We start from the raw sequence: 26,710 nt of genomic DNA, 5'->3' as shown, positions 1-26,710 counted from the left end.
AATGAACAAAAGATGTAAAACTTAGATGCAGTCTGAGTAGAGTGAATGTTCCAATCTCTGTTTCCCCTCATCTCTTTTTCATTTTTAACATGAATTTATCATCAACAAATTGTGGTTATTCTGCTTGAAAGGCTTATTATTAATGAGCATTTGTCTAATATAGTAAATAATTTTGTCATGAAAGCCAATGTTTTTTATTATGGAGATGAATGTAGGCTGTGAAGGAAAAGTTAATGATCTGATTTTTTGTCCCTTTGCAATCTTTTATGGTTTTCTCAGTTTATCATGTCCCTTCAAGCAGAAGGGTTTTATATGCTAGACTACAGTAGTGGGGTAAGCACTTAAGTATAATCAGAAAACAGATTGATCTGATGTCCTTCTGACAAGCAGAATTGTTTTGGCTGACATGAAATCTCCCTACATATTTGAGTGTGCATGAATACAATCCCAACATTTTCCACAGTTCTAGCCTTTTCCCTACTCCAGCCCTTGCTCTCAAATGGCTGAGACTTTGGATAGAAATCTCTTTTGGAGACACATCTCCCTTCAGTAGTTAATGCAGCTGATTCTGAACTGACTGTGGCATATCCCTCCTCTCTGGGGAAGGGTGCCTCTGCTATTCTTGGTTTACTTTGAGCAGTCTAAGTGGTGAATTTCTTGCAAGCAAGGAAGACTGAAAGATTTGTTAGTAGTTATACCCTGAAAACTGTACTTCTGATCTCTCTAAACTGAGCACCTTGCACACAACAAAGGTGAACTTCATGCTGCTGACAAAGGAGCCTGTTCCTTCCAAGCTCCTTACTATTTGTGCCTCCTTCTCTCACTGCTTTTCTCTTTGAAACACATGCTGTGCGTAATTGTTGCAAAACCTTATTTGATGGCTTCTAATGTTTTTATTCTTTCCCTGTAGGTGATTCAAAAGTCAGGTCAGCTTCCAAGATCCAAAGTTGTAGATGACCTCGTTTGGGCACAGTGGGATATGATGGAGCAAAGACTCTTCTACATAGTTCCAAAGGTGAGCTGAAAGTCATTCTTGCAGTTTCTTCCTGCCTGTTTAGTGACAGTGAAGTTTTAAGTGTGTGGGGTAGCAAGTAGGGATTTGTTTTCATTGGGATGGTTTTTCTTGTTCTTGCCTCAAATAACCTAAAACAAAAGCCAAACTTGCCTTAGCTGCTACTTTGCTTAGTACATTGCAAGAAGACTGGTGGTCTTAATTATTTTTGTTAAAAAGGTGGTCTTGTTAAATTTCTTTATTTTTGCTTTAGAAAGGTCTTTAGCTCAAAAGTATCTAACTCCATCCAAAACTGCTGAGAGTATAATGCCTCTCTTCTAGAGAATTCACATCTAGAAAGTATTTTGTGTGCAGACTTACTGAGTGGCCAAGTGAAGATAGGTTCTTGGCAAGAAACTCTGAAACTCTTAGGGTTTGGGTTATTTTGTCTGAGGGACTATTTGCACTTGATGCATTCTCTGTAAATAAATGAGGATTTTTCTTTACTCTTCTTAGCCATGAAAAGAATGAATGTTAGGAAATTACAGAAAATGAACTGTGATGGAGAAATGTATTAGTGTTTTTGTTTCTGAGATACCCTTTTTGAACTGACCAAAGTAAGATACAATTCTTTTTGCCTTATAGATAGATATGGAAAACATTTTTTAAATTTTCTAAAATGTGTGAGACGTGTATTGCTGTGCAGAAGTGAGAGCCCACGCAATTATATATGATTGGCAGATAATGATCTGGGACAGGAAGGAAGCATGTCATAGTGCTATTGTGAGGGGTTATATGTGGTTTGTAAATTCTTTTGTCCCCTAACTTCTGCATATCTCTTGGCAAAGCAGATTAAGTGTGAAGAATGGTGCTGAGTATCCAATCACTTCTTGGTCTATAGAATATGCTTTCTTATTTACAAAACACATCCTTTTTCATTTCAGGAATCAAAGAGTACTTTAAGGTGTGTCCAGTTTTATCCTGATGAAAATTTTAACTCAATAGTAAGTTATGAGTATTTTATTATCTAATGTTTTTTAGTGGGATGTAGTTACGTTTTCCAGGTTTTAGTTTATCTTTTTAATTGTTGAAACTTTTTTAGAGGAAAACTGGAGTTTGTTTTTCTGTTTGTTTTTTGGGATTTTTTGCATTATTTTCTTGTCAAGAATATATTCAGTCAGATTCAGATTTTGCCAGAGTAAGGTAACTTTGGTGGAATTACACTTTTTTTGACCTAGAAGGCAGTAAGTGAAAATCATGACACTATACTGATCTTATTATACACAGTTATTGGAAAAGCAGGCTTATCAAGTGCACTAGACAAAGAAAGCATATATTATTTTTGTGTCAGTTTTAAGCAAGACAGGAATTTCATTGCAGCCAAAATCCAAGAAACATAATATAAAAATTACAACATGTAATTGTTGATAGACCTTTGTCCCAGTGGCTGAAAATTGCTGCACAGCAGCAATTTATTTTCTCTTTTAAAAAAAGAATCTGTTTTATGGGGGTTTTTGAAGTGACTGTAAGGATTAGAGGATTGTTAAAATATTGAACCTGGTGAAATGTGACTATGACACCTTTTACTGGTCTGAAATGCTAAACATAGTATACTGACCTCTGCAAAGAACAGGTTCATTTACTTTTTTGCTTAACAGCTGGAGTCACATCTGGATATTGCTGTAAATGACACACCATTAAAGTAAGTTGTTTGGTTTTTTAATGTTTTGGTTTGCTTTCCTTTTAATATATATGGTAACATTTTACAAACCCAAGTAAAACTAGTCCAAACCACAATATCTTTGCAGTTGCCTACATGGTACTGGAACACGAGAATAACATGAAAACTGTGTCCAGACCTCCAGTTCTTATTCTCATCAGAGTCAACTGTAAAAACTAATTTAATCCTTGACTGCTTCTTAGTGTCATTTTAAAAAATTATTTGTCTGAAGAGCTAGCTATGGGTTAAACCTTCTGAGTATGCTGAACCTATTTAAATTAATTTGCTTTAACCTTGGGCATGTTGCAATAGTGATGTCAAAATTTGTCAAGGGAAGCTATGCATTTTTAATTGCTGTTGCAAGTTTTATTGGTCAGTTAAGCAAACCAGTAGCACCTTTTTATAGCCTGTAAAGACAATGCCTGTACTCTGTTCTCCTCCAGCATGCTCTTTCCAGCAGTCTGCACTTTCAGAGACGAAGATTTGTCTGATTCTGTTTGCCATGCACATGACTGCATCTGAGCTTGTCTCCTGAGGGCTCCCTTTTAACTGAGGGAAAAACTAGTCAGGATAGTTTAACCCTGTCATAATCCTCATCTATCTTTACATTCCAAAAGGGCCCATTTATTTTTGTGAGTAAAAAGGGAGGCCAGAGCTGTTAGGCCAGGTATCAGTAGCTGAAGGTAGCTGAGTTCCACCCTGCCCAAGCTGCAGCTCTCAGAATGTCTCAGTGCTGTGCATAGGGCTCAGTGTGGTGCTCCTCCATGTACAGGCTGCCCTATAAAAGGACACTGTATCCTCTTACAGTTGGTGCTGAAAGAACACATCTCTTGTAAGAGCTTCCATGCTGTATTTTACATTTTTAAATTTTATTTCCAAATTAATGCAGAGGATCAAGGGAAAAATCCTTACAGGATCAAAATACTTTCTGGAAAAAAATACAACCAAACAAAGAAACCACTCACCAACAAAAAAACCAAAGCAGACTGAATACAGTCTTCTGCTGCATGTTTTGCAGGGGGACATTTAAAGATATGTATAACCATACAGGCAGCATGAGACTGAAAATGTCACGGTATAACAAGTTCCATGTGAGTGTGATTTTGTGCTTTTCTTTTCAAGTATTTCCACTGAAAGTAGTGTCCCTATTGCAGATTAAATTGTGTCTTTACAGACATGTGCTGTAGAGTTAGTCTGCAAAACCTTTGAGTTGTTAGGTATCACAAGTATTTGGATTTCCAGTATGTCATGAAAACTTGCTTTCACTTCAAAGTATAGGAATGGTTGGACAATGCAGTAAGTGAATATGAAGTTGTCAGGTGTGTCCAAAATTGTTGGATAACAGTGTGCAGTCTTGGGATTCTTGTTTCTAACAGCATTGAGCAAATTGATTAAAGCCTAATTTAACTTGCAGAACATTTGATTATAATTTTTTAATTTTGGTTATATAGTGACTGTTCTGGTGATCTTTTTGTTGTGATAAATCCCTGTGGATTTACTTAGTGATCTTTATTTGCTCATAGACTTGTGAATTTTGGATATGATTACTGTCAAGATCAAGATGTTGCATCTAAATCTTTGAACCTTCAGGTTTTCACAAGTAAAGCAGGTAATGAATAAATACAAATATGGTCAAAATTACCTTCACTAGTAATTATCATGCAGTGTAATCCTAATTGATTACTGAATTTCTTCATAGAATATTGAAAAACACACAAAACTGCAAACATTTATAATGTGAGTGTGAGATTTGTATTTCTTTAGAGCATACTTGGCAGAGAGGGAGAAGGCAACTGTGCTTTATTTGTCTTAATAAATGTTTTACCATCCGGAAGCTGCAGTGAAGTTGAACTGAAGTACCCAGGGCTTCATACATCAACACCAACAACAAAACAGTCACCCAGAAACTTTCTGGCAGCCCAACTTCAAAGAATTGGTACCATGCTCTGCTCTAGTGAAATCTCTCAGTCTAAGAACACCTTAGCGTTTTCCTGTCAGAGACCAGGAGGCACCAAAGTGTAGCTGTGTGTTACATTAAAGCAATCTAATGTTAAAGCTGACCAAAATTCTGTTAGAAACTAAATTCAAGGAAGGTTTTTTCTGGATTTCTGACCTCGTATATTATATTTACAGAGTGGACATATGTACACAGAGCATGTGTAGTGCAGGCTTTAAGAGTTTCATATTGCTGTTAGTATGGGGTGTTTAGAAGGTTCAAGTATATGATACTAAACATGGTATGTATTACTCAAGGGTTTAGAAGGTATATGATTCCTTAAACTTAAACCTAAAATGTTTCTTCCCTTTAGGATTTTGGAGTTTCCCTCCATCCTAATGTATGCCATGAGCTTTTTTTTTGATAAAAAAATGGTCTCAAGAGGTATCTGTTCATCACAGCTGCTTTCAGCTTCTGAGTTAGACCATGCAGGCAGAGATGGTTTAACCTTTGAGTTGTCAGCAGAGTTGTATGGGGAAGTGGAGCAGGAGAGACTTCACATCACTCCCTGAGGCCTGCTGTGCACACCAGTGAACTGCTGAGCTGTCTGCTCCTTGCACTGAAATGACCATTAGTGGAAATCAAGTGAAATACAGCTTCCTTCCATGGATTTTTTTCTTACCAAGACAAACTGCATGCTTATAAAGATTAGAGGGAAGGAATTAGAATTAAGAGAAAGCCAAGTTTCTGTCTAGTAGATTAGGCTTTTTCTCTGTTAGCAAGACAATTTCTTATATAAACAGCCAGTCCAATAATGGAAAATATTATTGATTTGTATATATGTTTACTTTTTAAATCTTACTCTTCTGGGGTTTATTCAGATTGAAGCACCTCCTTGAGTTGAGGATGAAATTCAGTCATCTTCCAACAGGACTCTTTTGTTACTGTGAAGGAAAATGTTCTTTTTTCTGTCTGGTGACACAATATTTAAAGTCTGTGTGTAACCTTTCATAAGTGCTTTTCATTACACTTACTGTAAAACAGGAAATTTGACAATTGCACTTGCTAAATTAGATTACTGTATGTGTCTTTTCCTTGAATGTTGTTTAAAACTGCGGCTTACCTTGCACAACCCATTTCAGGTAACTAACAGTTTGGAGCTAAACAACATTTTGATGCTAAAACCATATCTAGTTGTTGAAAAACACTGTGGGTAATCACACCAAAGGTTCCCTTTTGTGCCTCAGTGGTGATTTGAAAAAACTGAACTGCAAGTTCTTTGTGGTGCGGACTGTGCCTGTGTGGGACTGCTAGCACACCTCTGATATTAGTGCCAGGATCCCTACTTGTACCATTCAGACATCCCTGGCAAAGCATAATTGGCAAAACTTCAAACTGGAGTTTCCCATTTAATAAAACTGTTATTATCTCCTGCCAGTTTGAACTCCGAATGAAATCACTTCTCCTTTCTCAAATTTCTGCACCAGAAAAGTGGCTCTGTTCCTTACACACAGCACAGACAAAATGTCTCCAGATAAAAACCCCCATGTAATTCTTGAATAGCTGAGAAAAAAGCAGTTCCAGTCTGAGAATTAACTTTGCATGTCTAGAATTCAGTAGTTATTAGATAAACACTGCACTGTTATGTTTTCTCTTAGTGCTTTAGAAATATTTTTCTGTTAAATTTGCTCAATATTAAAAAAAAAATGCAGGCAGTAAGAGGTCATAGACACTGGGTCACCTAACTATCTGCCTGAAATTTAGGCATCTTGACTATGTTGCTAGAGAGAAATAGGCATCTCCAGAGGATGATTCAATCCATATTTCTTTGTTTGCTGAATAGGGGTCTGAATGAGAGATGTTTGGATAGCTGAAGTTAGGTGAGGCAAGTCCCTCCTAAGTCAGTACAACTGGACAAAATGCTCTGGTGCAATGTTGTATTTGAGTTGTGACATTTGGATGCTGTGTTGATATGCTGTTACAACCTCATATCTTGAGTTTTTGCTTTAACAGAAATGAAGAATTTGTAATTAAAGCTTCCTAGGGAAAACTTAATGTCTACATATCATAGGTGACTCTTACAGGGGTGACTTGGTTGACTGCTATTTCCTGAATAGGAGTAGAACTTAATTTTTAAATTCTTCCTTCTTTTCTCTTTCTTTCTTTTTTTTTTAACCTTTGTGGTCAATATCTTTTTCCCCTTTTATTTCTGGGAAGATAAATGTCCATCCAAGTATATCCTCACATGAGTCTTGTCACCTCAAGGATTCAGCTACAGCTTTTACTGTTTGCAAATGATTTTGAAATGGGTGGTGTGGAAGACCTGGCTCTGCATACTGGTGCAATAGGCTAACAAGCTTTCCCTGCAGCAGCATAGCCCAGCTCTATTTTTCAGAGAGCATTGCTAAGGGTAGGAAAGGAGTCTGTGGTGTGATTTCAGTCTCTGGCTGCTCTGCTGGGATTGCAGGGAGTGTGTCATGACATTGTGTCAGATGTAACATTGCTTGGACACCTGCTGGCTGAGGCTGCCATGTTTCTGTCTGTATTAACAAAGCACCATTTGTTGTTTCCGGTTGTTTGTAGTTCTGTTTGTTGACACGTGGACCAATGTTGTTGAGTTGAAAGATGCACATCCTATTTATAGCCTCCCATAGCTGCTGTTTCTGAGATCAGCTCGCACTGACACTTCAGTCTGAACAACACTTGCATGTTGTGCAATTTACAGAGCAGTGTACACAGAAGACTCCAGCATACAAGAAAAAAATTACAGTGCTGGAAGGGAGCTGTTGATAATAAAACAGCAATCCGGTGGGTTGCTGGAACTTTTCCAGTCTTCCTTGTGAGTCCTGATGCTGCTACCTTAAAAATTATGCATGATCTGAAAGAAGCCAAGTGCTCTGGCAAAATTCCATGTCTGTTGTCTGAATGACTCAAATATCCAAGCAAAACTGTATCAAACCTTATTCAGTGAGCTGAGAATACACAGAAAAAAATACTGCATCTTAAGAAAGCAGTTCTCTTCCCCGGAAGACGGAAGTGTGAAGTGTCTCAGCCATATCTGTATCACAGCTATGGTACAACCTTGTGGTGTGAAACACTGAGGCATTTAATCAAATAAAGTAACTGACTGACTTGCTTGTTTTGTACTTGTGCTTTTTCCATACTGTGCCCTTTTCTGCATAACTTATATGCACAACCTTTATTTTGCATGGAACAGTACCTGTATTAGTGGTACTTTATTTCTTCTTTATCATTATAAACTTTCAATAAAGGTAAACAGTCATATTTGTGGATGAGCTTTCCCAGCTGTTCTGGGGTATGTGGTTTGGAAGCTGTTTCTAACATGAATGCCAAAGCATCAGAGTAGGTTTTTATAAGAGATGAAAGCAAGGTTGCCACTCAGTGGGGTCAAAACAGGATCAGTCTGATGCAGAATTACTCTTGGAGTAGGAAATCCTGTATGCAGTACCCTGACTGAAATAAACTTGTCTGAAAGACTGATGTCTCTCCTAAAAAAGTTCTTTGGGCTGGAAGGTGAAGAAGTGGCTATCACTTCTAGTGTGAGAAAGCTCTGGTAGTGTATTTGTGCTGCTGCTAATATGAGATTTCTTGAAAAGCAAATTTTACTATATTGTTGAGCATATCTGACAGCTCCTGAACACAAAATATCTGGATTGAGGCAGCCTGTGGAAAGAAAGGCTTGATCAGTTTTCTGGCTGCAAGCATGATTTTTCCTGGGAAGGGCTAAAATGTACTTCCCCTAAAGGGAAGAACTGGCCATGGCAGGACTCAGGTTTCCATTATGCCAGATTGCCTCCTCTGTTCTTTCTTGATTTTGTTTCATTAGGTAAATGATGATTAGAGCCCATAATAGATATTCCTGTAATCTTTACCTTTTTTTAGCGATTATTTTTAGTTTATAATTTGAAACAGTCTTGATTTGGTTTTGTGCAGTTTAAAGATGTCTAGATGTTCAGCTGGACAAGTGAATTTTCTTCCTCTGTTTTGTCTTTTTAGGAGGCTTATGTGTGTGTTGTAGTCTAGTCTCTGATATTCCTCATGAGATCACATACTCCATTTATTTTTTACATAAAGGTAAGACTAACTTGTTAACTTACTGTACATTATTTTGGAGAATGTCAGTGTGTTGAAAGAGTCTCAGAATGCCTTTCAAAACAAGTAACTACCGAAGTCTGCAGACAATAAACTACTGTGGCTGGTGTTTAAAGACAGCAGCTGCCTTTAGCTGCAGAGTTGACTTTCCTGCTGTAGACTTCCTGCCTGATGCTGAGTGAGTAGCTTCAAACCAGTGGCCTTGTAAATGGTTATTAATTTGGGCCCTTATTTCTAGCCAGACTTTCCGGCGTGCTGAGCACAGACATCAGTGAAATCTGTGGGAGCTTGCAGGTGTTTTGTACTTATGCCATAAGGCATTTGTATGGGAAATAGAGCCAACAGCTCTTAGCTTGAATGTCTGTTTAGAATTCCAGCTCAACATGTCATTTTCACAGCAAGACGTGCAACACCCACTGACTCTAAGAATAGTTGCTGTCTAAGTGGTGCTGTAGCTCTTAAAGTTGAGACCTTTGTTTATGCTTAAAAACAATAAAGGACATTGTTTTATTCCAATGAGAATGAAAGTTCTGATTATCAAGATTTCCTTATTTGATGCATGGACAGAGAGGCAAATTATTTCTCAAGTGAGAAGCTGCATAGTGTGGAGTAACTGTTCAAGTGCACAATATGTCTCTGTTCTACCTTAGCTATTTGCTTTCTTTATCAGGATGCTTCTCACTTATCAGAGCTGCATATACCTGTTGCTTTGCTGCTGAATATTGTGGGATTGAGTGAACTACCTTTCTGTGTTCTTGAAGGCATTAACAAATTAGAAAAAGTCCTTTTTGGGTGTGACACACTGTGCATTGCACTGCTGTGAAGGGCTGATTTCCCCAGATGCAGCTGACGTGTACCCAAAGAGTTGTTGGATTGCTTGGAGCCAACCATGACCCTTGTACATCCTGATCTGTACTAGGAAGAAACTGGGGATAAACATGGTGACATTGACTGGCTAAGTCTGAAATGACTTCTGTGGAAAGGAGTTGTTTGATGCAGAGCTGTTTGTGGGTTCATTAAAGATTCATCAGTTGTACAATAGAATTTTAGTAATGGTCCTGCAGTGACCCACAGAAGCAGTGATATATTGGGTTCATAACTCACATTTTGGAGTCCATGAGCCATATTTTGGAGATGTTTTAAGGAGTTCAGTTTGTTCTGCAGTCTCTGTAATCTTGGCTGGAAGCTTCCCACCCGTGTTAAAACAGTCACTGCAGCATAAACAGAGAAGTCACGATGTTGCAGTTGAATTCTGCCGTGCTGGGTTTAGCTTGCATGTCCTCATGCTGGCAAGTGACAAAGTGGTGATGGTGACTATACTGACTCATTGCAAGCTAACTTCAGTCATATTTTGTATGAAAAACTATCTTTTGACACCTCTGCCTGTATAGTGTTGCTGTTGGAGACTTTTTCTCTTGGTGGTCCTGCAAACTGTGGATCTTATATTGAATTTCCATGCATTATTAATTAGCATCCTGATTATGACACCATTAGTTACTATAATGTTCAGTATTTCTCACAGATAGAGGAAATTTGAGGGCATTGTGTCATTCTTGCTGGATGCCAGAAGTGTGGTACAAGTCTAGATTAAAACAACAGCTGTGCTGATGCAAAGCCCATGCAAACACAGCAGGTCTGAAATTGGCCTTTGTATAAACTGTGCTGAACCAAATTACAGCAATAGGGCATGCAGATAAGCAAAGTGGAAATTCTTTAAAGCAGTTGAAAGATCACCAAAATGTGAAACACAGCTATATAAAGGATTTGTATTTTTCTGGGGGAAGGGTATTTTTACACAAGCTTGCTTTGGGATGGAGTGCTTCTTTAAACACAAACGTAGGCTGTGCAGTGCATAGCTAGTTTTCACACACTAAAGACCTGCATTGGGTAGGTGCCAGTCTACTATGTGTGCAGGAACTCTGTTTAGGATGGATTAAATCTGTCTGTGCATACAGCCCCACAAAACATTCTAAAATTTTGTTTGGGTCTATGGGCACTGCTAAAATTTCTAGCTATAAAGTCATAGGTGGATTGTAACAAATGATGTTTATTGTTTGAGAGTTTAAATGTTTATTTTTTTCCCCCCAGGTTACAACAAGACTTTTACAGTTTCTCTAGAAAGAACAGAATCTCATCAATTGAAGGAAGTTGCTTTTATGAATCTTGGTAGGTTACTTGTGTTACTTTCCTGTGTGATTCTTGTGTAGTAGGGAGACAAATGGCTAACTCTTCTCTGGAAGGAAGGTTTTTTTTTTCTTGACTTTAGGTAGCAGTGTTATTTTGCTGCTTTTCTTCTACTTGCCTTTTTTTATTTGGCATTTGATATTGCAATGCCTCACTATTAGTAAGCAGCTTTCTCTGAAATGGTCTCAGAACCTGTGCTGGACACCAGCTGCTGAGTTCTTGAGTTTCTGAAGTTTCTTGAATCCTCTCTTGGAAACCTAAATGTGCTGCTAGTGTTTCCTGTGTTCATACAACAGCAGCTTTTAATTAACTCCTTTTATATTTCCTAGATTTATCAATTCCTGACAGAGAAGTGGGGCAACTTGAGAATTATGTGAAAGAGCCTCTTAGAGCAAGTAAGTGATCATGTGCTAAACTGACCACTGTTGTTTCTTTAAACAGACTATTATGTGGCTGCTTATTTGCCTGGCCAGTTCCTGCACCTCCTGAACATTCAACATCCTGACCTGCTGTGCTATAGTTTATTTCTAACAGGTATAGTAAAACTGCTTTAAGTAACTTTATTGTTCTTGTGGAAACTTGCTCATATCTCTTTACATGAAAGTTGTATTTCTCAATGTTTCCTTATGTCACAGTGTTCTGACAAAAGAAGGGTACTCAAAAAATAAGAATGACAATTTTGCTACTTTCCATTTTAGAAAGAGAAGCTGAACTAGCATTTCATACTTTACGTATTTCATACTTGTTGCTTATTATGAAATGGAAGAAGACCTTTCACTGAATTTGAAATTCTCTGCCTTGGTTTCGTAGTTTCCCTTCCCTCAATTTTGCCCATGGTTCTTGGTCCTCCACTGTTTTCAAATTTCACATGAGATGTAAATTCGATTTTACATTTCCTTCCTCCAATTGAGTTGCTCTAAATGTGTGTGTTTGGAGGGTGTGGGGAAAGGAAATCTGTTTCCTTTACCTGATCAGGCTGATGCAATTTAATTTAGGGTCTCATCTGAGATGCATGTTACTTCATTTCCAACAAACATATCTTTGTGGGAAGTGGTTTATTTTTGGAAGTGGGCTGCCTTTGAAAACAAAAATCTGTTGCTCTGATTGGGTGAAGGGGACATAAATTGTGGAGACTGGTGCAGGGGCAGCTAGTACCTGTTTGGTATGTGTAATGAAATACTGTCCTGCTAAAAATGAGTGGAAAACATCACTGCTGGGTGGTGGGCCTGATTTCTCTGATGCAAAGGATCTATAATACAGTACCTGTATGGTATCATGGTGGTGAACACTAGTACTAGCATAAATAAAATGGTTTTGGTCTGATGCTTCAGTGAATAATCCTAGAACAGAACCTTCCTTGCTACAAACTGTAACTTCTTCCTATTGTATCAATAAGAAGGAGCTAGGTCTAGCATATGAGACAAGCACAAGGATCAAAAGAGTGGCTCTTTGCCTTTTCTTTATTGCATGGTGGTAGCAGGGCAAAAGAGGAAACGCATCTCAGGTCTTGGCTTTTTCTAGGAAAGAGTCAGGAAGGGGATTTCTGGCTGTCTGCCAATAGGATAGGGACAGGAGGGACAGGTAAGACATTCCTTATACCTCTGGTATCGGATTACAATACTTCCTGTTCTGGCCATTGGGATTGATGGCAAGAGATCCACCAATATAGAAGTTTGTATCATGACTCTGCATGTGAGCAGTTCTGACCTGCACAAGATGTACCAATAGGTGCTAATTCTAGTGTTGAACTTGTGCTACTATCTTTGTGCTCTGCTCTGTTCCATCACATGTACTCTGATTTGCCTTGGAGCAACATTGTTAGCCTCCAATCTCTGCACCTTCTCTATGTCAGCAGCTGGGAAGGAGAGAACTGGGTATGAGCTGTGCTCCTTATCTGCTTTCTTCATGGAGCCAACACCATTCCTACTTCTCTTCATAATAGCATAATACCAGGGCAGGCAGTGCAAGAGGCAGACTCTTTCTTACTGCTGAGGGCCTAGGAGTCTTAAGAGAAATACTGGTAGCAGGCAGATTTCATGTTCTTACTCCTTTTTGTTCTCAAACCAACGTTCTTCAGGTGAGGATGCAAGAATTGACACGTTACAAAACTGTTCCATCCGGTGCCCGTGGGTGTCAGCAGTCCTGGATTGCAATGCAGGAAGTCTGTATGATGTGAGCATCAGTGACAGTGCTTTGCTGCAGTTCCTACAGAGGAGCAAGCAAGACTGTGAGAGATTGGCAGCTCTGCATTGTGCCCTGCTCTACTTCCAACACACAGAAGGCTTGGAAATGCAGGTGGGAAAAGAACCTCCTCTATTTTTTTTTTCCAGTGACTGACATCTTATACAAAGCAGAAGCAGGGCTTGAATGGTATCAGCCAAAGAGAAGTCCCAATTCACCTGGCAGTGCCAAGAGGCTCAGCTGGGCTGCCCTAAACTCTTTTATCAGTCCTGAAAACATTTGTGTCTCTATCACTACTCCATGCAAAGTGTTACTACCAAAACCAAATTGTCTATATTCTCTTACAACACTTGCTTAAACAGAGAGATGTGACAAGCTCCCTGTTCTATTCTGACAGATTATTCGGTGGATTTCTGAGAACCTGTCAACATGTCATTCTTTTGACCCCATTCAAGAATTTATCATTGGTAGGTATTTCTTTTCCTGCATGCTGAGTTTTCCTGCATACTCCAGTTGACACTGAAAGAGAGGCCATGGCAGTACAAACTGACCCTTATTTCTGAACTTTTTGGTTATGATTTGTGTTAACTAACCTGCATTTTGTGCCATTAAGGGACAATCTAAGAAGATACTTAGACATCTCAAAATTGTCTAGATCTCATATTGGCAGTAAAACTTCAAATGCATTTTTCTGTCTAATGGAACAAATGGATTTATCGTTATTTTAGGTCTCTGGAGATTGGTTCTTCAGCTCCATTCTCCTCTAGCTCTAACCCAAACCTTTTTTTTCAAAAGGATTTGGCTTATCATGATACTCCCTTCTAATAGCTGGTTTCTCAGTCTAGCCAGTGCAGGCAGACTCTTTGTACAAAGGACCCCTGCAGTGCTGAGCTGCAGCCAAGCAGCTGACCCAGCCCTGCAGCCATCTGGACTTCTCTTCCTCCTTTTGTGCACAGAATGGGACCAGTTCCACAATGGAGGAAGCTGTTTCAGAGACAGCAGCAGGATTTGTCCCTAAAACAGTGTCAGATAAGGAACAGTGAAGACTACTCTTGTTAACTGATTATACAATCTTGCCCTTATAAATCTTTTTACATTACATTCAGCCTCCCTGTACTGCAGAATGTGTCCAGAAACTCAGAATCTGGATAAATTCCTGCCCTACTCATCACTGCATGACTGGATTGGGGTAAGAGAACAGCTGGTACTTTAATTAGTAGCTAGAGGGTCTGGTATCTTATCCCTTAGTACAGCCTGTAGCTTGTCTGTCTTACCTTTTCATAGCTATGCTCCATATTGATAACTTTATGCCTGTGCTTTATGCCTATTTTAGTTTGCCTAGTCTTACCTTTTGTGATGTTTTCCATGAGTCAAATTTTTTGTCAACAAATAAAAGCATTTGCAAAACCAAGAACAGTTATTGTCATTCAATGGATGGTTAAATCTATCAGTTTGCATAATGAAGTATTAATTTATTCCTTATCATATGGAGTTCTATAATGAATACAGAATACATTTAACCAGCAAAATCATGCAGGTATTTCCAGGACAAACAGGATCAGTAGAGTTAAGATTTACAAGGATGCTTATAAGAAGTAAAATAACTTCAAGTAAAACTTTATAGTTGGAGCAAATAATGTCCTAATTTCTCTGCTGTGACACTGTTCTAATATTTTTTTTAAAAATAAGGACACGGTTTTGGCTGGCTAGCTAGTTTCATGGAGGAAGTAGGTGATGGAGATTCATTTAGATGCCCCATGTTCTATGCTAAATTATAAGATTGTAAATAATTTGTCTGTATTTATAGGTTGTCCCTGGAGTAATGTGTGTCACAGACATTATTTCTCTACCTGTGTTAGAGGTAAGTTCCAGTAGAAAACCACATTTGTATTTGCAGATTACTAGCTGCTTTCTTTGTGGGTTGGGGCTGAATATTAATGCAGCAGTGTCACCACTATCCAAAAATAGACGTGAAGAGAAAAGTGCCCTGTTGGAAATGATTTATGCATTTACTAAAATATCAGTTAATCAGACTCAAAGATGGTGGGGTTTTTTACCCTTTCTGAAAACACCTCTATTCAACAGGGAGGATTATCCAAATTAATTCTTATTTATCAGACTGGTACCATTTCTCTTTATCACTTTGGTAGCTGAAGGCAGAGGTGGCATAAAAGACAAATAGGATTTCTACATGTGTCTACATATGCTCACTTTGAGGGCTATTTCATTGTGCTGCCATTGGTATGCATGGTTTGTGACCCTTTCACTTTGTTTTATCCAGAGCATCCTGTGATTGCTCTTATGTCAGGGCTTTGGCTACTAAATCTGGACAGATTCCTGCACAGCCTGGAAAGGGCAGTGGGCTGTGTGGGGAGAGCACAGGCTGTTTGGGTAGGAAATTGTTCTTTCCGTTGAAAACAACATGAACGATTCTTCCCGTCTTCCCATTCCACTCCCTCAGCTCCAGTTTAGAGAAACTTGTGAAATTTTCCTAAGCATTCCCCTACAAAATCTGAAAGAGAATTTTAATAAGCAGTTTGTTGTGGAAAGCTAATGGGAAAAATGAGTTTAGACACACCAGCAACACATAGAATTGGACTCTGGATACATGACAATGTTGTTCCATGTAGCTCTTTAAAGATGTGCTTATATTTACTCATAACTCATCACTGTTCATAAAACCTTTTAAAAATCAGTGAAATTGCCCACTGCTCTTTTACTCTGCAGCAGTGCACAGAGTGCAGTGCTGCACAGATTCACAGGGTTGATGTTGGGGAATCAAGTTTTGCATGCTTTGCTTGGAAAGGCTGCCCTGAGAACTGGGACACCTGGGAAAATCAGGTCTTGAGAAAATTTGTGTCCAGATAATCCCAGTAATTCACTGAGGTCAAAGTTAGCAGGGCTTTAATTTGTCTGAGATTGAACCTCAAGCCCCTGGGGGTGCATGCCTTTAGCAGCTATACTTCCTGATTGTGGAACTCATTTCCTATTTCTGTCTGAAACCTAAACAGATTGAAAAGGTCAGAGTTGAGCTAAAGACAAATATTTCCTGCTACTTTTGACAGCAAATTGCTCTGACTCTTGCATGAGGACAAAGATGCTGATGCACAGGGTTAGGTTTAATGCTCTGGCTGTTTTGCACCACACCAGTGTCACAAACCCACCACAGCTTCAGTGGTCAGCTGGTGTTTCAGTTGGTTCATGTTGTTGGCATCGGGAGCCAGACCCTGGTGACAGATCTGGTTCTGCAAGTAGTATTTCTGTTGCAGAGATTTTATGGCATTTCAGAAAAACAGTGGTTAATTGAGAAACTTTTTGGAGTTCTCAAGGCCATTAGTTGTTGAGAACTTTTGGGAGGGCTATGTCCATATCACATTAAAAATCTGTGCTATTTGGGTATCAGGTGTTTCTATCACTAAATTGCTGTTCATCAAGATATACTGAGAAAGGGGGAACAGCTAGTCCAATTGTCCAAAAGCCCTACATAAGGATTGTAATTAATGAGTCTAATTTTCCCCCTTTTTACTCATGAACCAAACTTGCAGGGGTGCAGACAAGTTCAATCAGAAAGGGAGAAGGCAGGAGGAAGAAGAGAAATAAATAAAGTAGGTGGAGGTCCAGCGGAAGAGTGAAAATATATAGTGCAAGAGCCCTGGTGCTGGTCAGAGCACCAGGAAAGGGTTTCTCACTTGTGCTGTGCTGAGCCCCTGGGGTGCAGAGTGATGTTTTACAATGTTCTCTGAACACCATCACTGCTGGGCAGACACAGCACTATAGTGCAGAGAGACATGGGCCTCTTGAAGGCTGTCACCCCACATCTTTTCCAAGGGGTGTAGCAGAGAGCTGTCTATCTTCAGCTAAAAACCCACTACTTATGAAAGGCTTCAGGAGAGCTTATCATGGATTGCAAACTGGTAAGGCCTTGCTTTGACTTCTGGTAATAAAATGTCTTTTAAATGTCATGCTTAGATATTAATTCTTGTCTGTCTAGAAATGTCTCCCAAGTAAACATGAAATAAACATGAAGTAGCCTTCTCTTTTTAGTCCTTGCCCTGATGATTCTCAAGAAATAATAGATTTAATTGAAAAAATCCTTTGCTTTAAACTTTTGACTTTTTAATGAGATCTAATAAAATGCATCTTTTTGGGATTAAAAGCAGACAACACTGAAGTCTATCATTTCCTGTTAGAGATTTCATATGTGAAAGAAAATTGCTGTCTTGCCTCCCCCTGCCACATATCCAAGCCCGGTGTGGCTTGGATTTTGCAGTGGAAATGCTGTTGCATGGATTGGTCACTAGATGATACTCTTATGCTGTATTTAATATTTCTCTGGTTTCATATTGGTAATATTTAGGAAACAGTCTGCAGTAGTAAATTGTAGATCTCGTGAGTTAGGTCTAATAGAGTGAACATATGGTGCCATATGTGATTCTAGTTTGCAGCTGCTAAATATAACTAATATGAAGCAAAACCCAAGATTTATTTTCTCTGCTGCAGCTACAATAATAAAGTGACAATAGGTACTGGCAGCAAGAGGAAAGTGGCTGGCAGGACTGAGTCTTTGAAATTTATTTTCCTTGACAAATTATAGTTTATAGTAGGAAGTGGTTTCTTCCTTTTGAGGTTTTCTTTTAAGGTTATTGTTATTGTAGGATAGTTAAGAGGAGAGAGCAAAACCCAGTATGTTAGTGGAAGTGGAGAAATACTGTGAACTCAAAACTGTCTTTATTCAAATGTTGTTACTGTAGTATCTGTGTTAGGATATAATGTATATTAAAAGGGGAAAGAACAGCTCGTACCATTTCTTCTTTTTTAAAACTGTCAAAAAGAGTTGCCTTAATCTCATCTCTTCCTCAGCAGTGATTGCATCTTGTCCCCTTATAAACAGCAGCTTCAAATTTTTATACCCAGTCCAAGAACTAGCTCAGGAAACTGTTGTGCTATTGTTTAGATTTTGTCCTCCTGTCTGTTCACAGCTGAGTTTAACTTAATTTTAGCGTTAGAGTCAAATGCTTCAGCATTGCTGTGGAAATTTTTAGATTTTGTTTCCTTTCTGGGATGAAGCACTGTTTCTTAAGGTTGGCAAATGGATGTTTGCAATCTAAGTATTAATGCAGCTTGAAAATTGTGGTGTCCTGCATCTGTTGTGGCCTTGGTGGTATTCCTCCATTTGGAATTATTAGAAGCCTGAAATGGGATTTATTTGACCTAATGTAAACATTTTCATCTAAGTTAGTAGCTTAAGGCTCTTTTTACAGTCAGAGGCAGTCTAGACAATATGGCCAGTGTAGTCTGTGGTGCAGTTCAAACATGTAAATAGGTCAGATGAATTGTGACCCAGAAATACTTGTTTCTTTCCAGGCACCAAATCTTGACTCTTGACCTCAAGTCAAGTAAGTGCTGCCACTGCCATTCCATCAAGAGAAATTAGTTTTGGTACTTTGGTTTAACTTTTTTTCACTTAGATTATTTTTACATTAATCACATGTTTTTGCAGTCACTTAGTGGGAGGGTGATGAGGTATTTCTTTAAGAGGGCAGCCTGTATTCATGCTTTCTCTGCAACACTTTGCAGTTCCAAAACTCCAAAGGCTTCTGGGAGAAACTCAACTCGAACTTGGAGAGTGTGAAGTATGCAGAGCCACACTTGCACTACCACAGTAACGTGCTCAGGAGGGAATGGTGTAACCTTTCAGAAGAGGTGAGTGAGAGGCACTGGAACTGTAACACTGGAGCTCTCTACAGCTGCCTCTGAAATGGCTGTTTTAAAGTCAAGCACAGACCAGTTGCCTTTTTTATTTTGAAGATAAATAAACGGGAATCCGATTATCAGAAGTGCAAAACTTGCAGTCATTTCACCTAAGGTGAAAGTGTAAGTTTTATTCTATTAAAATAATGGAAGAAATTATAGAAAAGCAGAGCTTGCTATGTATTGTCATGAGGTTTACATGTGTGTGATGGCTTATGGTACTTGCCCCACTGTGTTTTATTTCTATTCAAAGAGAAAAACAATATAGTTTCTCATCTTCATTCTGTCAGGGAGTATTTTATTTGGTCTTCTGTTTTGTTAATTTTGGGATTTTTGTTTGTTTACAAACCAGAGAGAGGAGAGAAGAACCACAGCATATTTGAGGAATATTTTTGAAAATGCCAAGAAGTACGTACTGGTTTCTAGTATATTTACCCCTTCGTGTTTTGCACAAGTATGTAGGAGGAATTAATGTGCCATTTGATTAATTTATTAGGTATCTGATTAGATATCTTTCAAGAAGATTATCCTGGTGAAAATCAGTTATTTGAATTCTTGTAATCACTACAGCATGATCTGAAATACGGGCCTCTAGAGCTAGGGAATTTATGGTAAATGTGAAGTTATCCTCATGCAACCTAGACAGGTAGAATTTTTTTAATGCTATCTAATTTTATTGCATGTACTGTTCTCAGATTTCTTTAGCTGTCTTTGAAACATCAAAGGCTTTTTTAATGATGTTAGGAAAACCTTTAGAGTATTGCATATGAAACACACTGATTTTTGTTTCAAACCCCAGGGTGCTTTCTCATCTGGACACTTGGGACTCTGGTAAGTAAAACCTTTCTTAATGTAGGCCTTAGCTGTAAGACTTAGGTTTTTTAGAATATTTCCATCAGGCTGTTGTTTGCTAAAAATCAGTTGCTATGGGGGTTTTCAGAACAGTAGAGTTTGAGGATTGTAGAGGAGAAGAAAACTTTCATGTACTGATTAGGAAATGCTTGAAAATAAAGTCCCTAGTTCATATTGGATCTAACAACATAAGCAGTAAAAATTGGTCTGCAATAGGATGTCTTCTTCAGGATTTTTCTTGTGGAGCAGAATATCCATGACACCATGTTACTGTAGAGTCTTGTCCATTTAGTCAGTCCAGCTGCCTTTGCAACATCAGAACTTGTGCAGGAGATTAGGGCTGATATAGAGAGAGCAGGTGTAATGAATTTCCTTAGGCCAGAAACACTTGAGATTTTTTGATGTTTTGTCACAAATAAACAAAATGGAATTTAGTAGTGTATTATGTTCCTGCTGTTCACACATCAGGGCCTTCTGTGTGCCCTGCCACTGTGTGCTATGACATGATGCTGATCTAAGTGCTGTTTGGTCCTTTTATTACCAAGAATTTTCAGTGTACTCATTTCCAGCCCCTAACAGCAGTCATCAGTGTCACTGCGTGCTATTGCAATGGACTCTGAGAGACTTTATCAACTTTGTGAACCTCAGCTACTTTTCAAAGGTGTTTATTGATAAAGAAGTCAGATGTTTAACTGTTACTAGGTAATTTTTAAATAGCTGCCAGCCAGTAACAAGCATCAATGTAGTGTTTCTCTGTAGATTTGCCCTTGAGTCCTTTAAAATCAAGCAGTACAGGTCTTTGTGCTACTAAGTGGTGGTGTAAATATATTTGAAGGTGAGCAAAAACAGCTGAAAATTTTGTAAGAGTTCAGCACTTGGTTCCATAAAATCTTGAGCTGGTTTTATCTTTATCATGACATAGAAGATTGCTTTTCTTCCTTTATTTTAGTAGACAGGAAGTAATGATTGGGAAATACAGGTTATTAATTTCAGTAGGCACTGTAATCTCCTAACATTTAGTTAGAGAAGTTGTGCTCTTTTCATAGTGGTCTGCAAATCTGAGTAACAGAAGCAGCCAGACCATGGGAGACAATCAGTGGGAGGTGATTCCCTGGACTATTTACTTTCTTTCTAGCCATTTCCTTGAAAAACCCATGCAGCTGCTAGAGTTTGTTTGTAAATGACAGGATCTAAGTGTCACTGCCTGAGGGGTGTCCTGAGTCTGAGATCCCCTCAAGAGGACATAAATGTGGTTTGAAATTCAGGCTTTCCCCGATGGCCACCGAAGAGACTGGAGGAGGCTCTTCTCTGAGGTTTTCATGGCTGTTTATTGTCCCTTATCTGAGAGTCTTTCTCTAGCTGACAGTGGTCTGTCCAGCTCACAATCCAAGGCAGAATGCCCTGGCCCTAGGCAGGGCTTATCTTATATACTCTAAATTACCTACCTAATATTTGCAATTACTTTCCAGTACACAACAATTTTATTAAACTGTCCAGTTCTGTCCCAGTCCAATCCAAGGATGCCAACTTGGCATTCAACATGGAAGAATGCAAAAAGAAGGAGGAAAAGACATATCATCCCAAAATCCTCTATGTTAGTCACAAACTCCCTAATATGAACATTCCTGGAAATCCATTTTTTCTATCTTCTAACAGTCTAATTTATACTCTACTTATTTTTGTGGCTTGTATTTCTTCTATGCAACGTTGGCAAATTTCTCCAGGAACTAAAGTCCAGCACCCAAGACCCCTGAGTACCATGCCAGGACCTCTGAGACCCCTGCCAGGGGGGTCTAGAAGTATTCAGGGAAGCCAGGGGAACACCCTGGACTCCCACATCTAAGTAGCACATTAGCACTGGTGTTACTAGAAGCTTCTGTCTGCCTCTTTGCTCTCTTGAGTCACCACACTTGATAACTCTGACTTAAATATCAAAGAGAAGAAGAAGTGGATGGCAGATAAAGGATTATTTTCCATTTTTCAGTTCTCTTATTCACTCCATGGTCCTGCAGTGTCTCAGTTCTGCAGCTGTGTAGGTCAAACCACAGCTTCTGTTTGCTTGGCTGTTCCTAAGTTACTTTGAAGCTGGTTGAATTCTTGTGACATCTCTGTAGTGCCATGTCCTTGAATGATTGTTGCTCTGTTTGTTGCAGAGGCGAGGCTGGTTCCTCTCTTTGAAGAGGAGGATTATCAGCAGCAGTTGCTCATGGGACTGGTATGTGCTTTTGTCAGTGTGCACTAGGGGACGCACAGGCTCCACCCGTGTGTGAGCAGTGACCTTCCAAGTTCCAGTGCTGAGTGAGCTACTCAGCGTAGCTCTGGGGCAAACATAGCATTTCCTAAGTTATAGAGTTCATCATTGGGATATTATCTTAGCAGGTCATCATGAGACATGGGAAAAACAGGAAAAGAAAGTCGATTTGTCAAAATGCTTTTGCCCAGTATAACTTTGGCTAGAAACCAGGAGGTCATCTTAACCAGTCAGTTATTTTTGGACTACTTTATGCCTTTAAAACATATATAAGTAAATTCCTCCCCTACCCATCAATTTGATGGGCAGAGATCTTCTTACTCCCCAATTTAACACCTTTTTTTACTGTTTCTTTTTCCTTCTACCTCACTTTTGAGACTGCTATGGCCATTCTGAGGTCCCTTCTTTTGCTCTGTTTTCACAGTGATCTCCCTAAAGGATCTACCATCTCTGTGCTTCTGGGCAATAAATCCCAGATCTCTCTTCAATCCCTACCTGTCCTCCCTCTGTCTAAATACACATCTTGGCTTATCTCTTGTTCTCTTACTTTTAAAATCAACTAACTCTTCAGCATGCACTAGAAGGTCTCAGCAGTGAAGAGCAGATCAGCACTGTCCTGTCTGTTCACATCTGAGGGAAATTTTCCTTCTTTTCAGTTTTCCAGTTTTGCTTCTCATTCTCTGAAGCTTCTCTACATTCCTTCCTCTCCTTTTATTCAGACAGATCCAAAGAGCTGGTCACTTTGTCTATGCCTTCCTCATACCTGTATTGCTGTCTTGACATACTGAGATTAATCTACATATAAGTTCCTTGAAACAGAGATTTTTATTTACTCCAGTTTCACTCTGAGCTTCTTAGTAATTCTCAGAAAAGAGCCAGCATGGACTTGAGTTACAATCTGAAGCTACATGAGGTCAGCAAATATTTCAGAAAGGAGAATAGGGAGTGGCATGGACTGTATGTTAACAAACACCCAATGTTAATTCACAATTAATGTTTAACCTGAGATTGCCATTAATCACTCTGGTTCTCAGATTCTTGGGAACTACCACAAATTGTACTCATGCTAATTTTCTCTCTTAAAATATCTCAGGTTTATTTGTTTGTAATAAGTACTTATATTCTTAGAATTCAATGTTCATATTTAAATCCTTCTTTCACCCTTGGCTTTACACAGAGAGGTGTGAGAACTGTAAGGTTTTTCTTTTCAGTATCATGGAAAGTTCAATTTAGCATCAATTTTGCTGAATTTGCACCAAGTAACCATTTTGAATATTCACATCTGCTGCTGAATTTAGCAAGACTGTAGAGTAGCTTGGGATCTCAGTCTGAACTGGAATTTTGTAATGGGGAAACATTTTGCTGAGCCAACACTATTGATCAGGCCCTGCAGCTGCTGCAGCTTTTGTGCCCCTTTGAAGATGCCCAATGACAACAAACTGTTGACTTTTTTTTCCCAGATGGTTGCTCAGCTGAAGGATCACCTTATGAGACATCTACAATATGTTGGAAAAAAGAAGATTGACCAAATAGTTTTGGATTATGTTGCAAACCTGGTTAGTTTGATTTCATAGTCACTATTGTGAGCAAGTGTGTATTTGCTGGATTGTAGGTCCTTGGGTGTGTAACAGTTGTATATAGCATATATTTGGTGGGAAGAAATTGTTTTTAAGATATTTAAACCTATCTTTCAGCCTAATATTATATAAATTGATAAAGAAAATTAATATTATTTAAATATTATTAAAAGAGTTGTACCAGTCACTCAGAATGCAGAAGAAACGGTTCCATTTACATCTTGTGCAAATATGTGCTACTCCCAGAAATAAAATGGGAACTTATCCTGGACATTGAAGCCTGTTAGATCCATTTGGCTTCCTGTAGAGCATGTTGCTGTAGGCCTTGAATAATGAAAGTGCCTCCAGGGGAAATAAAAAAATGAACAAAAAATGGTCACCACCACTCCTACACAGTCCCTTCAGTGGGCTGTGCATGTGACAGGAGACAGTTTTGCATGAAAGAATCTTTGTAAACTACTGTGAAAATTTGCTTTCCAAATTATTATTTTTCTTGCATCCTCTTAAGAAACCTTTAAAAAGAAAAAAGCTACAAAAACCGTAACTGTTATGTACAGAAGTTATGTACTTGGTTTTGTCTGTCTCAGGATCATGTCCTTTAAGTGCAGGATGCAGAGTCCTCAAAAGCTTGCATGGCAACTGTAAATATTCTTTGTGCCATCCCTGCCCCAGTGTTCAGTAGAAACTCCCCCCAGTGCTGTTTTCTAGGGATGAAAACCTTGGGAAACTTCCTTGAGGCTGCCGCTGTGTGAGTCAGTTGCTCTGTCAATGTCACAGTGTTCTCTGAACCACTGCAGCCCCCCTGCTGTTCCTGACTTTTCAGGCCTCACTTTGGCAACTTCACAAGTTATTTCCCTGGTAATTGGCAGACTTTTATGTATCTATATAGGAAAAAACCTAAAACTAGTGGCTGATTAAAATAGGAACAGTATAACATGAACCAAAGCTTTGTACGTGAAAATGGTGCTGACAAAAGCCAAGTGGAACATTTATTCTCCTTTTATTTAATTTCTAATAGCAGTTGGTTCCCTTTTAGTAAAAACTAAGATAAAAAGTGTGAAAACATCTATTCAACCTTGATCTGCAAGGCTAAATTATTCTAGACTAAATCTTGCAGGACATATCTCAGCACCCCCCCCCCAAAACACAAGCAAACTCTCAGGACATTCTCTCAACTCAACTGACAGGCTTATTCTTAGAAAAGCTCCTATAAACAAAGTTAATATAACTCTAAAAATTGCTTCTGCTTTCTGCTGGTGCATCTTAGATACTTTTTGGAAATCTTTAGAAATTATTTCATTTTTAAACTTGCGTTTCCCCTCATCCTAATTAGAAGCTCTTATGTCTCAAAACTTTCAATATCCTAAATGTTTCAGATTTTTTCAGGGGAATGAACTGATTTGAGTCTTCCTGTAGTTCTCTGTACCATCAGCAGTGAGTAGCAGAGCTATTGAAACTAATGAAAAAGGAAGAGACTTAAAATTTGTCTGTTTGCTTTCATAAAATATTTTGCATTACATTCAGGAGCCCAGGAGTGGCTGAGATTAGGCTCCATGGTGTGTAGTCACTATGTAAATCAATTGCAGCAGAAGTCAGAGAAGCTTGGGAGCACTGAGAGTTCCTTGTGAAACAACAGGCAAAGGCTGGTTGCTATCAGAGAGTTGTGTGTTCTTGTATACAGAGAAGTAACGTGGGGAAGTGTAAATAACACAGTGCATTATTCCTTATTTGCTGAGGAGCTCTGCAGAGCTGGAGCATGCCTGGTTCCCAGTCCATGTGCCACCTTTCCTGCAGTGGCTGTTGTATTTCCATAGGCTCTCTCTCCTCTGCAATCACTTTATCTCAGCTTTGCTCCATATCTGTTTCTCTCACTCTTTTTAGTAAGACAGGAAAGGGGAGAAATAACTACAGAAGCAGTGTGACATTTGCTGCCCTGACAGCAAGTGGAAGGGGAGGCAGGGTGAGCAGGCAGCCTGTGGCATAGGAAACAGGCAGACCTGAACAAACTGCTGAAATTTCTCTGCAAGTCGCTCCAGTAACTGCACATTTTCCCCTGACATCTGTGACCAGCTGTCATCTGATGTATGCTCAGCTGCAGAGGAACAAAGACACACCATTTGAATTTGAGTTTCCTCAGGAGGAGGACTGTGTCATACTACTGCACAGGAGGGAATCTGAAAGACAGCAAGACCTTGTCTCACTCCCTTTTCTTTCTCCTTTGCTCCTGGTCCTTTTCTTTGACTGCTTTGAAGTCTTTCCTGTAGAAACAGCCTAGGGAGCTGAGCACTTGTGGTTCCCAATTACTTTAAGGGAACTTCAGTTTCCTTGGCGCCATTGCCTAGAACTGTAGATGTTTCAAGACAAGGTGACAGCACTGTCAGCCAAGGCCCTCCTGCATTTGCTATCTTGCTGTTGGTCATGTGTTCTCTCTTTAGTTTAGAGCACTCCAAGGGAAATGGCTTCACGTATGTGCCCCAAAAAACTTCTTATTGTGTGTCTGTTACTCAGTGAAAAATGGCCTCCCCTGGTTGCTCTTAACTTGGCTGCCCCAGACACTCACTGTTAACCTTGGACAGGAAGCTGCCTGTGCTCCTTCCATCAGACAGATAACAATGCCTTTCCCTCCTGCACATTATCTTGTGTGTTACATTCTGGAAAAAAAGATTGAGATGTGGGTTATCTTTCTCTATGTATTTTCTACAATGCAAAGGGTAGATGTTGATCTCCAAAGCAAGTTGTGCTGTAAGTGAAGGTGTCACATCACAAACATTCATGTATTTAAGATGCAAGTATGTTGTGATAGCTTGGGTGATTATGACTTAAGAAGCTTTCTGTTCCCTGTGAAAGCTGTACAGTTTGCTGTGTTATTAAGAAAAAAAATACTTATTCTGGAGTAGCACACTCTTGAAAACCATTTGTGTTACACAAATAATAATTGGTGATATTGGAGCTTGTAAGAACTTTCACTTCAACACTGATCCTTCAGATCCAACTGCAGTTCCTGATGCAGAGGCCTTAGCTGCACCCTCTGTGCTGGCCAGAGGTGAAACTCATTCCAGCAGCAGAGTGATTCTTGTTACTCTTCTGTGGAAACTGGAAATCCTTCATTTGCTAGAAAACTTGCTATACTCTAGAAAGATTAAATTGGATCTTT

General features: G+C 39.1%; 1 protein-coding gene across 2 annotated transcripts in view; it reads left to right on the top strand.

Moving 5' to 3' along the window:
• Nucleotides 1–26,710, top strand: part of GSAP (gamma-secretase activating protein) — a 45,209-nt gene that overhangs the window by 9,902 nt on the left and 8,597 nt on the right. For both annotated transcript variants that reach the window (XM_079303141.1, XM_079303142.1), the window contains exons 9-24: nt 911–1,015; nt 1,936–1,995; nt 2,650–2,693; nt 4,235–4,320; nt 8,665–8,742; nt 10,849–10,926; nt 11,386–11,478; nt 13,022–13,239; nt 13,523–13,592; nt 14,232–14,314; nt 14,933–14,986; nt 18,703–18,828; nt 19,229–19,284; nt 19,676–19,707; nt 21,882–21,943; nt 23,440–23,535. In XM_079303141.1, the coding sequence (XP_079159267.1) occupies nt 911–1,015; nt 1,936–1,995; nt 2,650–2,693; nt 4,235–4,320; nt 8,665–8,742; nt 10,849–10,926; nt 11,386–11,478; nt 13,022–13,239; nt 13,523–13,592; nt 14,232–14,314; nt 14,933–14,986; nt 18,703–18,828; nt 19,229–19,284; nt 19,676–19,707; nt 21,882–21,943; nt 23,440–23,535 (1,341 nt within the window). The remainder of the gene's footprint in view (nt 1–910; nt 1,016–1,935; nt 1,996–2,649; nt 2,694–4,234; nt 4,321–8,664; nt 8,743–10,848; nt 10,927–11,385; nt 11,479–13,021; nt 13,240–13,522; nt 13,593–14,231; nt 14,315–14,932; nt 14,987–18,702; nt 18,829–19,228; nt 19,285–19,675; nt 19,708–21,881; nt 21,944–23,439; nt 23,536–26,710) is intronic.

Source organism: Erithacus rubecula, assembly GCF_903797595.1.
Source record: "Erithacus rubecula genome assembly, chromosome: 4".
NCBI classification, from domain to species: Eukaryota; Metazoa; Chordata; class Aves; order Passeriformes; family Muscicapidae; genus Erithacus; species Erithacus rubecula.
The sequence above is the reverse complement of the archived record's forward strand: the minus strand, read 5'-3'. Positions and strand labels throughout refer to the sequence as shown.